General features: G+C 38.1%; 2 protein-coding genes across 2 annotated transcripts; both read right to left on the reverse strand.

Moving 5' to 3' along the window:
• Positions 1-2,040: 2,040 nt before the first annotated feature.
• Positions 2,041-3,854, reverse strand: LOC115956593. Its single transcript, XM_031074921.1, has 5 exons — positions 3,685-3,854; positions 3,252-3,600; positions 2,769-3,149; positions 2,497-2,640; positions 2,041-2,433 (listed from the first exon to the last, which is right to left on the reverse strand). The coding sequence occupies exons 1-5, from the start codon at positions 3,852-3,854 to the stop codon at positions 2,041-2,043; spliced, it is 1,437 nt and encodes a 478-aa protein (XP_030930781.1).
• A 1,284-nt stretch (positions 3,855-5,138) lies between these two features.
• Positions 5,139-6,047, reverse strand: LOC115956594. Its single transcript, XM_031074922.1, has one exon. The coding sequence runs from the start codon at positions 6,045-6,047 to the stop codon at positions 5,139-5,141; it is 909 nt and encodes a 302-aa protein (XP_030930782.1).
• Positions 6,048-16,347: the final 10,300 nt, after the last annotated feature.

The raw sequence follows: 16,347 nt of genomic DNA on the forward strand, positions 1-16,347 counted from the left end.
TCATGGCCATGGACGAGGTTAATACTGCCAGGGAAAAGGCAAGGGTCTTATTTGATGACCTGAGGGCGGAGAGGCAACTGACCCTAAAGAAGGACGAGCAACTCCAAGTTGCAAAGGAAAGGGTGAAGACCATTGCAGTTAAGTCTGTCAAGGCCTTCCAACAAACTAACGAGTACAATATCATGCTTTTCAGCTGGTACTACAAGGGCTTTGAGCTCTTGCGGCGATTTCTTGTCAAGCATCCTGCTGGCATGGACCTGGAGAGCTTGGACTTTGAGGTTGTGGACAAAGAAATGGCTGCGGATGAGGCTGCCCAAGTTGCTCAAGCTACTGTTGTCACTCCCAAGGGAAATGCTCCAGAGCCTACAGAAGCTAATGGTGGAGAGGTTGGTGTTTGAACCTGTTTATGCCTGATATCTATGTTGTACTTTTTTCTTTTTTTCTTTTTAATGCCAGAACAATATTCTTTGCCCAGTGTTTTTGGGTTTTTAATTCAAAAAAAATATATTTATGTTTACCTGCTTACTTTCCTGTTTTCGTTGGTTTGTTCTTCGTTATGCTTAACACTTTTTGTCCATATGTGATTCATGCTTTTTGCCCGCATCTTTTGCTTGTTTACCCTTAGATTAGGAGTTTAGCTGTTTAGGCTTTATTAGTAACTTACATCCGTCTAGATGGAATTTCGTTACTTAGCCACTTTTTGGTGACTTGTACCCATTTATGGGTTTGTCACTTGACTTCGTATGTAAGTCACTTTTAGGTGATTTATACCCATTTAAGGGATTGTCACTTGATTTCGTCTGTAATTTACATCTATCTAGGCGGAATCTTATTACTTAGCCAATTTTTAGGTGACTTACACCCATTTAAGGGATTGTCACTTGGCTTAGTCAATAATTTACATCCGTCTAGGCGGAATCTTTTTACTTAGCTAATTTTTAAGTGACTTACACCCATTTAAGGGATTTTCACTTGGCTTCATCAGTAATTTACATCCATCTAGGTGGAATCTTATTACTTAGCCAATTTTTAGGTGACTTACACCCATTTAAGTGATTGTCATTTGGCTTCGTTAGTAATTTACATCCATCTAGGCGGAATCTTATTGCTTAGCCAAAAATTCCTTTTGTTTTTAGGCTTCTAGATTTGCACATAGTACGTTGGAATGTTGGTTGAATAGTTATTTTATTGCTTTGTTTCAAACCCGAATACAATCGTCCATTACATTTATCAGTGGTGCCTCTTCAAATGCTCAATATTCCATGGTCATGGTAGTTTCTTCCCATCCAACGTTTCTAGGTGATAGCTGTCTTGCCTAGAATAATGGGTGACTTTATAAGGTCCCTCCCAGGTTGGGTCAAGCTTCCCTTGGGTCGGATCCTTAGTAGCAAGTGTGACTTTGCGCAGGACGAGATCTACTATGTTGAGTCGTCTAAGCTTCACTCTCTTGTTGTAGTACTTGGCCATCTTCTGCTGGTACTTTGTCATTTTACGGGATGCTCCGTCTCTGACTTCGTCCAAGCAATCTAAATTGACTCTCAGCTGATCGTCGTTGCTACCTTCATGGAAGACTTCTTGTCTCATGCTGGTGATTCCCACTTCGACTAGAATTACTACCTCGATGCCATAGGTGAGTCTAAAGGGGTTTTCTCCTGTCAGGGTTCTTGCTATAGTCCTGTATGCCCGTAGGACATTGGGCAATTCCTTTGGCCAAGCGCCTTTTGCATCTTCCAACAAAGCCTTGATAATCTTGAGTAGTGTCCAATTCGTCACTTTCATTTGACCGTTGGCTTAAGGGTGACTTGGGGATGAGAATTGGTTCTTAATCCCTAGCCCTAAGTAAAAGTCCCTGAAGCCTTGACTGTCAAACTGTCGCCCATTGTTAAATATGATCGTCTGTGGTATTCTGAATCTGCAAACTATGTTCTTCCACACGAGGTTCTAGATCTTTGCCTCTGTGATAGTTGATAGTGCTTCTGCTTCAACCCACTTTGTGAAATAGTCAATAACGACCAGTAAAAATCTTACATATCTTTTACCTTAGGGTAATAGACCAACGATATCAATTCCCCATTGGGAAAATGGCCATAGAGAGGCTGTTGGTGTTAGTCTCTCTGTTGGGATATGTTGAACATTTCCAAACCTTTGGTATTTGTCGCATCTCTTGACAAACTCCCTTGCATCCTTCTGCATAGTAGGCCAGAAGTAACATGTTCTAATAATCTTGCTTACTAGGGATCTTGGGCCTTCATGGTCTCCGCATATGCTTTCATGGATCTCTTCCAGAATGTATTTGGCTTCATCCTCGTTGATGCACTTCAGGTAGGGTATGGAGAAATCTCTTTTGTACAGGGCATCGTTCAAGATAGTGAACCTGGCTATCCTCATCCTGACTTTCCTAGCCTTCTCAACGTCCTGTAGAAGCCGTCCATCCTAAAGGAAGGATAGAATTGGGGTCATCCGGATGCTTTCACTCTGGATTGTGAAGGTAAGGACCTCTTCAATGCTAGGACTTTTCTGTACTTCCATCTTTAAGTCTGTACTCGTTGGTCCTGTTTCTGACGATGCCTGCTTCCCTCGCTCGTCTGCCTCCATGTTCTGGCTTTTGGGGACTTGTGTGAATTCTACCCAATCAAACTCCTGTACCAAATACTTCGTCAGCCTTAGATATTTTTGCATTCTTTCCTCCTTTGCTTCATACTCCCCATTATTTGCCCCACAACCAGCTTTGAATCGCTCTAGAGGAGCAAGATTTTGGCTTCCAACACCTTTCCAACCCTTAGTCCCGTCAGTATTCCTTCGTATTCAACTTCATTGTTGGTGGCCGGGAATGTCAGCTGAACTCCGTACTTAAGCGTCTCTCTTTCTGGGGTGATGACCACGACCCCTACTCCCACCCTCTTCCGAGCTGACAAACTATCAATCTGGATCGTCCATCTCTTTGTCTCGTCTAACGCCCCTTCCTCGTCCGAGATCATGAATTTGGTGATAAAGTCTGCTAGTGCTTGTGCCTTGATAGCTGTCCTGGGGTGGGACTCAATGTTGAATTGGCTAAGTTCGATCGCCCACTGGATCATCCTTCTTGCAACCTCGGGCTTGTTCATAGACTTCTTTATAGGTTGGTCTATCATCACCAAGATAGGATTTGCCTGGAAGTAGGGGCGTAGCTTGCGTGAAGCTACAATAAAGGTGAATGCAATCTTCTTGCTTTGTGGGTATTTTGCTTCAGCTTCTTGGAAGGCTTAACTGACGTAGTAAACTGGGAATTGCATTCTGTCCCCCTCCTGAATTAAGGCTGCACTCACAGCTGTAGCTAACACTGCTAAGTATAAATACAAGGTTTCTCCCTCTTTGGGCGGGCTCAGCAAAGGTGGATTGCTCAGGCAGTGCTTGAGCTCCTGGAAAGCTTTTTCACATTCGTCCGTTAAGGTGAAGGCTTGCTTCAGCATCTTGAAAAAGGGTAGGCATTTTTCTGTTGCTTTAGAGATGAACCTGTTGAGTGCTGCTAGCCTTCCTGTGAGCTTCTGGACTTCCTTCACAGTCTTGGGCAATGCCATCTCTAGTATGGCTCGCACTTTCTCTAGGTTTGCTTCTATCCCCCTCTAGGACACCATAAACTCTAAAAACTTTCCTAAAACTACTCTAAAGGCGCAATTGCTGGGGTTTAACTTCATTCGATAGTACCTGAGAGTGGAGAACGTCTCTTGGAGGTCGTCTAGGTGAGCAAACTCTTCCTTGCTCTTGACGAGCATGTCATCCACGTATACTTCCATGTTCCTCTTAATCTGTTTGATAAACATCCTGTTCACTAACCTCTGATAGGTCGCTTCTGCATTTTTCAGTTCAGAGGGCATTACCTTATAGTAGTAGAGCCCTTGGCTTGTAATGAAGGCAAATTTTCTCCTGGTCTTCTTCTACCATTTTTATCTGGTTGTACCCCGAGAATGTGTCCATAAACGTCCGAAGTTTATGTCTAGCTATGAAATCCACCAGCTAATCTATCCTTGGCAGGGGAAAGCTGTCTTTTGGACAGGCCTTGTTCAGGTCCGTGAAATCTACGTACATCCTCCACTTTCCGTTCGCCTTCTTTACGAGGATGACATTGGCCAACCAGTCTAGGTAGTAAAGCTCGCGAAGGAAGTTCGCTACGAGCAACTTGTTGACTTTGTCCATGATTGCCTGTGCTGGATGATCTCTATGGATATGCCTAGAATATCCTCGTGGCTCCATGCAAAAACCTCCAGGTTCTCCTTAAGGAATTGAATTAGTTTCTTTCTCATCTCTATGCTCAGGTTCGTCCCTACCCTTGTAGTCTTCGTTGGCTCCCCATCTGCCAGTTCTACAGTCTCTAGGGCTTTCACATTCTCTCCCTCTTTCTCCTCAATCATCCACATATGGTTTTCCTTCGCAGCTAACACTGCTTGGTAGCATTCCCTAGCTAGCACCTGATCTCCTTTTACTTTGCCTACACCATTTTCTATTGGGAACTTTACCTTCAGGCAATAGGTGGATGTGGCTGCCTTCCAACAATTGAGTGTAGGCCTCCCAATGATCACATTGTATGAAAAAGGACAGTTTACCACCAGGAAGTCTAGCTGGCGAGTCAGTGTCACTATACCTTTGGGATATACTTTGTCCCCACTAAAGCTAATGAGAGGGGACTCAAAGGGATGTAGTCTCCCGAGATCCACCTTCAATTGTTGATAAGTAGAGAGGTAGATGATGTCCGCGTAACTGCCGTTGTCCACAAGAATTCTCCTGGTGTTGAATCCTTCTATCATAAGCATTATAACTAGGGGTTCATCATGCGGCTGCTTCACTCCTCTAAAATCTTCTTTCAAGAATATGATGTCCCTCTCCATCTATCTCTACTTCAGGGGTGGTATCCTACGGATACTGTTCACCTGCCTCTGTTGTAACTTCTTGAGGGATATGAACGATCCTCTTGTGGACAGTCCTTTTGTGATCGTCTTTATCTCCCCTATTGCACTCTATGGACGATGGGACGTGTGGTCTTCGTCCCTTGGAGAAGCTTCATGTTTGTCCTTGTTATTATCCCTGGATCTGCTGGAGTCTCCTTTCTTTACAAATTTCTGCAGCTTCCCTTTTCGTATGAGCTCCTTTAGGTCTCTGCAATCTTATGTGTAATGGCTGTGATCCTTGTGGAAACGACAATATTTCTTCTTGTCACACACATTAGGTGACGAGTGTAATGGCCTTGGGCATTTGAGGTAGTGCTCATCTTTAATCTGCGCCAAAATTTTATCAATGAGCATAACTAAAGGAGTGAATTTTATCATTCGAGGGGTTTTATCATCTTTCCATTTGTTCCCGTCAGTATTTTGACGATCTGTTCGCTCTCTTTTTCGTCCTCTCCAGTCATCTTCCTTTCTTTCCCTCTTATTGAGCTTCTTTACATCTTCTATTGCTGCTAGGGCATCCTCGACGCTCATGTACTTCTGTGCCTTCAAAAGCATTTCCACCATCGTCCGATAGGGACTCTTCACAAGTGAGACCACGAACTCCCTAGACTTCAATCCGGCTTTAAAGGTCATTAGCCATACTTTGTCATCCACTTCGTCCACCTCTAAAGTTTCTTGAGTGAAACGCTTCACGTATAACCTCATGTTCTCTTTTTCTCCTTGCCTAATGGTAAGAAGGTGGTCTGCCAGCCTTTTCGGGTGTTGTCCACCGACGAAGTGGTGTAAGAAGGAATTGCCTAACTGTTCGAAGTTGTCAATGGACGACGTTGGTAACTTAGTGAACCATTCCTTCGCCGCTCCTTTGAGAGCGGTGGGGAAAGAATGGCACAATATCTCGTTAAGGGGCTGCTGAAGACCCAGATTTGTCTTGAAGGTGTTGAGGTGATCTAAAAGGTCCTTTAGCCCATCAAATGGCTCGAGCTGTGATAGACGAAACTTTGAGGGCATCAAGCATTCTAGGACTGCCGTGGTAAAGGGCGAATTTGTCCTCCTGACCATCCTGTCCAAGCTTCGATCTGTTTTTTCCTTGATTGCACTCCTCAGCTCGTCCATCTCCTTTCTCATTTCTTGGAGAAGGTCCAAGTTCGCTCCTTCTGGAGTAACTAGTCATTCACGGTTATTCCTTCTTTGGCTGTCTCCATCATTGTCACGGTTGGTCCCAGAATAGTTGTCCTCTTGTTGCAGTCGTAGCCTCATCTCCTAGTTCTGTCTGATAAGCTCCTCCACTCTAGCTGTGAGTGTCTGGATTTGCAGAGCTAATGCTGCAGAATCTTAGGGAGTGTTGGACTCCATCTGGACTTATGAAATGAATGGAACTATGCTCTCGAACCAAAGTATGAAAATGTGGTTCCCACAGATGGCGCCAAACTGACAATGCGATAATCGTCAGTCGAGTAGGTTCATCCAGACAAGTCAGCAGCCTTATCCCTGTACCTGCAACTGTTATGAGAAGAATCCTCTTTGGGTGGTCACCGATGTAATGCCTACCACAGAGTCTCCGATGGTCAAGTCAGCATATAGAAGCTTTTAGATAATATGATAACTTAAGATATTCGAGCTACGGTGTATCTGTATATTAGAGTGTGTACCTTATTTGATTTTGAGGAGTGTTTATATATGGCTTCATTGCTTCTATCCGTTGTAACCTTTATTGTGGCTTTAGTGCCTTTTTGTAATGCCTCTGGGCTTAGTAATGTAGGCCTTGATGAGCTTCCAACGGTCTGATAGCTGGTTTTGTAACTACTCGAAGTACTGAATCCTTCATTTAATGGCTTGCCTTCCTTTGTCCATGACGTGGCAAGATGGACGAAGGTGTTTGATGGGTTCGTCTGGGCAAGAAGGTTAGTTAGTCTTATCATATCTTGTATCAAACATCAAAAAAAAAAAAATATTAAAAAAAAAAAAGAGAGAGAGAGAAAGAAAGAAGAAGAAGAAGGTATCATAGGAATAAAAATATGTTCTTTTTCTTTTACTCTAGATAGAAATACAATCTTTCTTAACAAAAAAAAAAGGATCAAAATAAAATAATCTTCTCAGGAAAAAAAAGAAAAGAAAACAAAGATAGAAATAAATAACATAAACTTTGTTATTTATTTATGAAAATAAGATAAACTTGATATGTAATTCTCTGCATGATGAGGCTAGGCCTTCAAGTTACGGGCGGACAGGCAGGAGTAAAAGCAATATATATATATATATATATATATATATATATATATATAACTATTAACAAAAGACAAAGACACAACAAAATGCTATTATTTTTTACTATATTAGAGCATTTGTATAAGCTAGTGCAAAATTTCTATCTATTTTAGTATAAGAACCTATTTTTTCTATTTTACATACTCACTTTTTAAAACATCCCCACATTTATTTTTTATTTTTTTTATTTTACACTACATTCCATTAAAATCTATTTTCTAATCAATTTTTTATTATCTCAAATCATATCTCTCTTTTCCTTAACCAAAACCACTTCACTCAATCTAAAGAATTACTAAATTATTCATTTGCATAACTACAATAATTGTGCAAATATCATTGCACAAATGTATTTTTGCACAATGATACATAAACTGATCTTAGTATATTTTGGGGTTAATTAGATAAATTTGGAGTTTTATAACATTTTACAACAACAAATGCAAATGCTCTTAAAATAAAATTAATGTAAAATTGTAGAGGAGATGGCCAAATATAAAATTGTAGGGAATATATATACCTACATCTTTTTTTCCTTAAGGTCAAGTGGGCTTGGCCCCATATTGGCTCCATTCTTGATTCTCTAATATTATTTTTAGTGTTAGATCTACTGTTAATATGAGTAGTTTATATATATATATATATATATGTAAGGTTGAATTTTATCAACCATCATGTTGGCTTTATTTTGTGCCAAATTTGTTTGTATTTTAGCAATTAGTAACCTTGTATTTATGTAGGAATCATGTAAGGGTAGTGTGTGAGAGAGTGTGAAGAAATGTTCAAGATTGTGTAAAGAAGCAGGGACTCGTGACTGGATCTCGTGAGTGGCTCGCGGCTTGCAAGCCGCTAGAAAGTTGCACAGGTGCTAAGCATGCCAAAAGCTGAAGAGTCGCACCAGCTGTTGCACTACAGAACAAAAGTCCCAGGCTGGCCAGGCCATTAGCTCGCGGCTTGAACTCGCGACTCAACCCAGTCGCGAGGTCAAGTCGCCAGAACACCCTGTTTGGGAAAAACTGACTTTTCACATTCCTTCTCACCCTACTATATATATACCTTTATACCCACGATATTGAGAGAGTTTCCAGAGAGAATTTTGAAAGAGAAACCCTAGAGAAAAATAAGATTGATTCATCCACAATTTTCACATAGAGACTCTTCAAATTCCTCTACTCTCTTCCTTTCTATTGTCAAATCCTTGAGAGGTACATTACCAAAACCTTTTCTCACCTTACCCATATCTGTGAGGAGGCCATTTGGTGTTTGGGAAGCAGTTAAGAAGGGACCAATTTCATATTAGTAGATGCTATGGTCAAGTAGCGGAATCTGGCAAGCTAAAAAAGAAATAGGTTTGGCGTAACCTCGTTGGAGTAGGAGCTTGGAGGGCTTAGGTACATTGGGTAGATTAGGCTTGGAGGGTCTTCTGCTGTTCATGTATCCCAACTACATTCTTTAGTGGATTGTTTACCGCTTGGAGGGCGACGGAGAGGTTTTAAGCCGAGGGCTTCGGTTTCCTCTTCGATAACACATCGAGTGTTGTCCTTGTGTTTGCATCTCTCTTCCCTTAATCCCTTCCATTTAATTTCTGCTGTAGATGTGATTTTATTTGGTTTAGATTGTTTATCAATTCTGTGTTAAGCTTATGTTCATTTTCCGCACATTAATTGTTTGATATTAAGCTTGAATTGGTAATTTGTAAATTGAGAGTCTAAATGTTCAAGGTGTTTTATACACTTATTGAACTTTCAATATATATTCAATCTATTTCTTCTTCCTAATTATTGACTTTTTTTTTTTTGCCTAACATGTTATATTTTATTTTTAAACTCTATGAATCTAATTGTTTCAGTTTGATCATTTAACTTTATTAAACGTTTGTTGAGGACCATTTTTTCAGCCCATGTGGCATTACTTTATTGGCAACCCATGTCACATCAACATATTATTGATTTTTCGGGTAAATCTATTTAAAACCCAAAATAAGCTCATATCTCATTCAACAACATGGATTGGGCTCACATGGCCCACGAAATCCTTATTTCAAGAGGCGAATTCATGGTCCACATTTCCTCTTCATCAATTGGGATCATAACCCCACGACATCATCAACATCAACATATGGATTGGGCTTAAGCAATGAATCAAAGCTCACTGCCCATATTACCTCTCTTACACTCATGGCAAGCGGCTTCTTCAACAAGAGTCCATATTTACACAAAATAACAACAAAACCCGAGGTACGTCATCTCATTTTCTGCTTATGACCTAAGCTCATAAGTCTCTTTGGGGAAACTTTAGGAGTCGTGGTTTGGAGGGCCAAGAGGTATGTTCAGTAAAATTCCAGTGGTTTAAAGTTGATAAAAGAAACATGTTGCTTGGCGTGTCTTCTCCAACTCCCTAAACTCTGACGAGTCCGTGTGTAGCGGGTAACATATGATAAGCATCTCTTATCACATAGCACTTTAAATGATAAAATTCCCCATTACTCTTTTCCTAAAACTTAATATTCATCATGTGACAAATACTCAATATCTCCAGCCATTTAATTGCTGGGTAACTGTTCATTCAATCCCTAGCTGTTGCTATAAAAATTTAGAAACTTCATTATATTATTCTACATAAATCTCATTCCTACTTTCAATTAAAATCCAACTCAAGCACATGACCTAATCTGATTGGCTATCTTTTATCTCAAACTATATACAAAATATTCATGATATCTTTTATACCTAGTTGCTGCCTGCCACAAGCAGACCATATATTTCTCTGCCAGCTGCCAGAGCAGAGCATTAAATACTCTTCTTGCTCACCAAGATTATGTCACAACCCAATGAGGCATTGACTAAATCTCTAAAGCTTCATTAACTTTCAACCTATCCTTCTATTACTTGCTAGAAATGTGTTGTAATGGAACCTTGTACCAAAAACACAAACACCCCAAAAAGGAAACATTTCCAATTAAACCCCAGCAGTGTATTCAGCACTTGACACCAGGCTGGAAGTCATATCATCAACCATTTAATACTGAAATCCCAGCAACCAGCTACTATACCTAAAATAGCAAGATACCCTTGAAAGAGATCTTACCATTTTTCAGCCAAATCCATGAAATGACCTCCCCAATAGTCTGAAATCACCCATTTGACCTCATTGGCTTCTGCCTAAAGCAAACAGTTGTCTTATGACAATTGTGACAACTTTTTCATGATAGTTATCTTAGCTTTTCCTAACAGTTGGGATAGCCTTTTCAGAACAGCTATGACAACTGACCCAGCAGCCTGAGCATTACTGATTTTTCCACATTTGGCTAAAACTAAAACTAACTATTGAAACTACCTTTCTCTTACTAAAATACCTTCCTTTTCTGTTGCTATTTCCCCAGTAGCTCTTACCCGAAACAACAAGAATACTTTAAAGCTAAACATACCTTTTTTGGCCAAATTTTAAGATGGATTCTCTGAAAATTTATTGCTATTTGGGACAAATTTTGGCTGATATTATTTGCTAAAATACCCCTTTAAACTCAGCTAAATGGAACCCTTCATCAACACCTCAAAGGGGGGACACCCATGGAGAAGACAACTCTCTCATAAGCTTCCCCATTATTTCTCCCTCTAAGGATCTTCTTAAGCTCTCAATGAAGTTCTAAGCTTCTGAGTTTTTTAGTTTCCAAATGAGGAACTAAATTCTTCAGCCTTTAACTCATAAATGCCTTCAGAAGCCTTCATACAATCCCAGCAGAAAATCCCAGCAACTTTGCTAAACACACTACAATACTATTACTCTCATATACTCATTATCTCACTCTCCATATTCTAAAAATACATATATCTTGCTGCCCATATTTCTAAACATCTCTTTCTTCACCTCTCTTACACAATCTCATACACACTTACTACACCATTACATATAACACACCACAACTCTTCTAAGCTCTATTTTCATTCTCTCTCACTCTGAAATTCTATTGTTTTGCTACCCATAAATACATCTCAATACTCTTATACATCTATCTTACTGCTCCTATCTCCAAATACCTAAACACATCTCCATTCTCTTCTCTTACAAAATCTTTTCTCTTGGAAAACAATCTCTACAACTTCTCCAGCGGTTATAATCTCATATTTTTACTATTTTTAACCTTCATATCTCTCATACTTCCATATATCATACATATTACAAATACTACATCCGACAAAACATCTCTATCTTTTACCATATCCACACTTCTCAAGAGATATCAAGCACTCATACTAAAAGCCCTTCTCATGGAACGCATGAACTTCTATTACTAAAGCCCTTCTCTTAGAAGGCACCAAAATCTCATATCAAAACCCTTCTCTTAGAAGGCACAACAACTTCTTACGTAAAACCCTTCACTTAGAAGGCACATATACTCCATACAAAAGCCCTTCTCATGGAAGGCAACACTATTCATAACTTCACAACAACTAAAAGAACATTGTCAAAGGGGAAACTCATTTAAGTGCATGATAAGAGGAGCAAGCTTAACCAGCCCCTACACACAGCTGGGCATACTCTCTCTCCCTCCAATTGCACCTATTTTTCCCCTTCAATCTTGAAGTTATCATGGCAAACTGCCTCTACCATTGGCATTCAGCTGGAATCCTATCAGCTCACTGACGCTATATAGCTAGGACTGTAAACCATTAGAGATAAGTGATTTTGCTTCCTTATCTTTAAATTTATATCATTGAATACATGATTACTTTACATTTAAATACATATTACTTTATTCCAACTACTATTACAACTATTGACCAAAGCTTAAACTCATTTAAATGCATGATAAGAGGAACAAGCTTGGCTAGCCTCTACCGCTGGCATTTTGCTGGAATCCTATCAACTCACTGAGACTACACAGCTGGAGTTATAAACCATACAAAGATAAGTGACTTTGCTTCCATATCTTTAAATTTACATCATTGAGTACATGATTACTTTATATCTAAGTAAATACTACTTTATTTCAACTGTTATTACAACTATTAATCAAAACTATTATATCAAACGCATATTACAAGGCTATCATATCAAACACATATTACATATTTATTCAACCATTATTGTGATTCTTAGACTTTGGCTTTAATAGTCTTGTAGGCTTAAAAATACGCCAGTAGCCGTTGGACCACGTGGCCCAATGTTGAGCTCCGGAGGAACTCCCCAAAAAGAATCCGGGCTTAGTAAGGTCATCCCTCCAACGGATCACACGTGGTTGGGCATCTGAAAAAGGCCCCCGAACAACGTTTCACACATAATAAGTGTACACGTTTTCTTTTCATCGTTTGTAACATTATTGGATTAATAGAATATTAAAATTAATTATCAAACTATAAATTTTTTTTGTCAGAATTATCAAACTATAAACTTAATTATTTATGTTTTATTCAACTTTTATTTTTAAATAAATTTTCTTCTTTTTTATTTGTGTTAAAAGAAGTACATAAAAATATTTGAAAAGTGCATTAAATTATTTTTCGGCTAAATTACAAATTATTGCATTTCATTCTTTTTAAGTTACGTCTGTTTCTAATTTGTTCTTTTTATTTGTATTGAAAGAAATATGAAAAAAAATATAGTTAATCTATTTTTTATTTTGGCGAAAAGCACCTTTTAGTCCCTACATTTTCAGGCGATTCCCATTTTAGTCCCCACATTTTATTTTTATCGCTTTTAATCCATATCCTGAAAAACGCTTCCCGTTTTGGTCCTTGCCGTTACATCAGAAATAGAGAAAACTGACGTAACAAACGACAAGAATAAATAATACTAAATTAATATCCACGTGGCCTAAATTAATAATAAAAAATATTTTTTGGCATTAAAAAATGTCACGTCAGTATCTAAATTAAAAAAAAAATTAATTTATTAATTTTAATTAAATAAAAAAATTAAAAACTAAAAATCATATGAATTTAGATCTAAGTGTGTCTTGAACAAAAACACAAACTTAAATTCAAGAACACAAATCCATAAATTTAAAAAAAAAAATAAAAAAAAAATAAAAAAAAACCAGTAAATCTTTGTCAGGGAGCTTTCGGGAACAATTATTGTAGACTCAGTCAAAGCGTGAACAATTATCAGAATCCCATGTGTCCACCATGTATCGGACACGGTCCCGGTTCGTGGCGATTTTGAAAAGCATAGTGGCGGCTGTGATTTGAGCTTCAACATAAATCGACGAATTGGGTTCGTTGCTGTTGGTGTTGTTGAGTAGTTTGAGAAGTGGCAGGACCCCACCTTCATCAGCAATGATGTTCTTGTTCTGATCCTTGTCTTTGGCTAGAGAAGCGAGCTTTTGAGAGTCACGTCGATTCGATCCTTCGACTGACCCATGTGAAGCATAGCAGTGTGGGCCCAAACCCACGACAGAATCAGGTTGTTGCTCGCTATCGGAGGCAGAGAAAGGTTGGTTCGGTTATCGGAATCGTAGATCAAGAGCAGCCACTCCATGTCGCCAATGGAAGACTCAAGAAGGTTCGAGACCTTGCGGAAGTCGGTCGTGGTGGTGATCGAGAACACTTGTCAAAGCACGCCACTGTGCTTGCATTTTCAAACCAAGGTTAGGGCTCGATTGAGATTCTTCGCCACGTTGGCGACAATTCAACGGATGGGCTGCTTGTACAGAGTTTGATGTGACTGTGCAACTGTCCACGGGAGTCGAACTGCGGCTCGAAAGCTCCCTGACAAAGATTTACTGTTTTTTTTTTTTTTTTTTTTTTTTTTTTTAATTTCGGGGTTTGTGTTCTTGGATCTGAATTTGTGTTCTTGTTCAAAACACACTTAGATCTCAATTCATATGATTTTTATTTTTTAATTATGTTTTTAATTTTTTTTATTTAGTTAAAATTAATAAATTAATTTTTTTTTAATTTAGATGTTCACGTGGCATTTTTTAATGTTAAAAAATATTTTTTATTATTAATTTAGGCCACGTGGATATTAATTTAGTATTATTTATTCATGTCGTTTGCTACATCAGGTTTCTTCGTTTCTGATGTAATGGTAAAGACCAAAATGGGAAGCGTTTTTTAGGATATGGACTAAAAGCAGTAAAAATAAAATATAAGAATTAAAATGGGAATCAACTGAAAATGTAGGAACTAAAAGGTGCTTTTCACCTTTTATTTTTTGACTAAATTAAAAATTCACTTGCTAATTTTGGCCTATTTTAATTTTTCATCCCTATAGTTTCATTTTTTTTTTTTCATTTAAATATTTTTACCTTATATATGTTTCCAATGTAGTACTTCCATCCATATTGCACCGTTAAATCGCACTAATCATCGTAGATTGCTATTGGAAATAGATGGTTTAATAGCAATGGAAGAAAATTTGAAAATATATTGGTTGAGATCTTGGTTTTATGAATTAAAATCTCAGAAAATACATTAAAAATATCAATTAAAACAACAACAAAAATCCTTAATCAAGAATATGATATTGATCTTTTGTATTTTTAAAACCACATTAACCATCGAAAAAATAGCCAATAACCTTTAGTTCCAATCACAAATCCATCCCATTAGTATTGGTGGTAGCCTGGAATGTGGTTAAAATCAAAGTTTTCGATTTTTTTCTAATGGCTATTTTGGTATGTCCATTGAAATGAAAATTTTCAAAACTGGTGTATTTTTGAGTTACCAAAAATTTATATATATATAATATGATTGTGTATAAAATTATGTGAGGAAAACTTAAGTGTGTGTATTAAACTCTTAAGTTTTCCTCACATAATTTTATACACAATCATATTATTGTTTATAAACCAAATAATAAACATTTTTAACAGTATTTTATATAATAAGGAGGATTATGATATGAACTACTAATATCTAAAACAACAATGAATCAATTAAATTCAGTAATCTAATATATTAGTATTGAATTTCAAATATCAAATCAAGAAAAAAAGACGTGTCATACTCATATGTAAGTAAAAAAAAAAAAAGTATAAAAAAATATTGCTTTTCAGTAATTAAAAAAAAAAAAATGTATTGCTTTTGTTGCTGGGCTAAAAGAACGAAAGCCGATTACTGCAATTTTTCTCTTTAGGTGACGGTAGAGGCTATGGCCCATTGAATAGCCATTTTCTCAAACAGCTTGACAGCGGTGTTTAGGTGTAAAGTAAAACCCAATACTCTGCCTACACATGGAGTTAACGAATCAAATTATGATTTTGTGGGAGCTTCCACGAGGGAAGAGAGAAACCAAGGTGAATAAGCCAAAAATACTAGTACACTTCTTTAGGACTTGGAATAAAAACCATTCTTTCATATAGCTTATTCGGTGTAAGCCAGGAGCTCCTGTCACATGACACAAGTTATCGTACGTTATGGCCCATATCCAATAATGGTTTTCCCTATGCACATATCCCTTGTTTCCATAATCCCCTTCAAACAGCTATTCTCGTGTTATTCCCATAATCAAGTCACGCCTAACCATAAGGAATAGCGTCTTGATCCCTGTCCAAGGTTAGGCTAGCATGTATGCTCATCTCTGCTAGGGGTCTTCCTTATGCTTAGATGGTTCAGACCTAATCTCATGCCTTCTAGCACGCAGGAAAGGGAACTCCATGGTCATTTCATGGTTCATTAAGGGAGGAACCAAGTGACCTTTAATTGGTGCTAGACTCTCCTCGTTTTGGCTGAGACCACCTAAAGGGAGATCTAATGCTATGTTTGGTTGGAGTGATTTAGGGAGTATGGGAAAAAAAAAGAAGAATATGAGAGAGAAAATGAATGAGAAGGGTGTTTATTAGTTTGAAGGGGAAGGGGGAGGGAGAGGGAAAATTGGTGGAGTCTTGCTGTTTTCTCTCTAGGCCTACTGAAAAATTGGGAAAAAAATGAGAGTGAAAATAAGGCTAGGCATTTTTGGACAAAATTATGCTCTTCATTTTGTACAGAATTTTGTCTATTTCTTCCTCGCTCCACTCTTCACCCATTACCCAACTACTTTACATTACTTTTTTTGTCTTTTCCTCTTTGTTTTTCACCCAATCATGTTCAAGAAATTATCTTATTATTATCAATATATATATATAAAACCGAAGCCTCCGAAGCTCCCACAATTTTCCACATCAGCACAATTAAAAAAAAAAAAAAAAACATAAGCGCAAAAAAAACCTATTCTAAAA

This window comes from Quercus lobata, chromosome 8, assembly GCF_001633185.2.
Source record: "Quercus lobata isolate SW786 chromosome 8, ValleyOak3.0 Primary Assembly, whole genome shotgun sequence".
In the NCBI taxonomy this organism is placed as follows: Eukaryota; Viridiplantae; Streptophyta; class Magnoliopsida; order Fagales; family Fagaceae; genus Quercus; species Quercus lobata.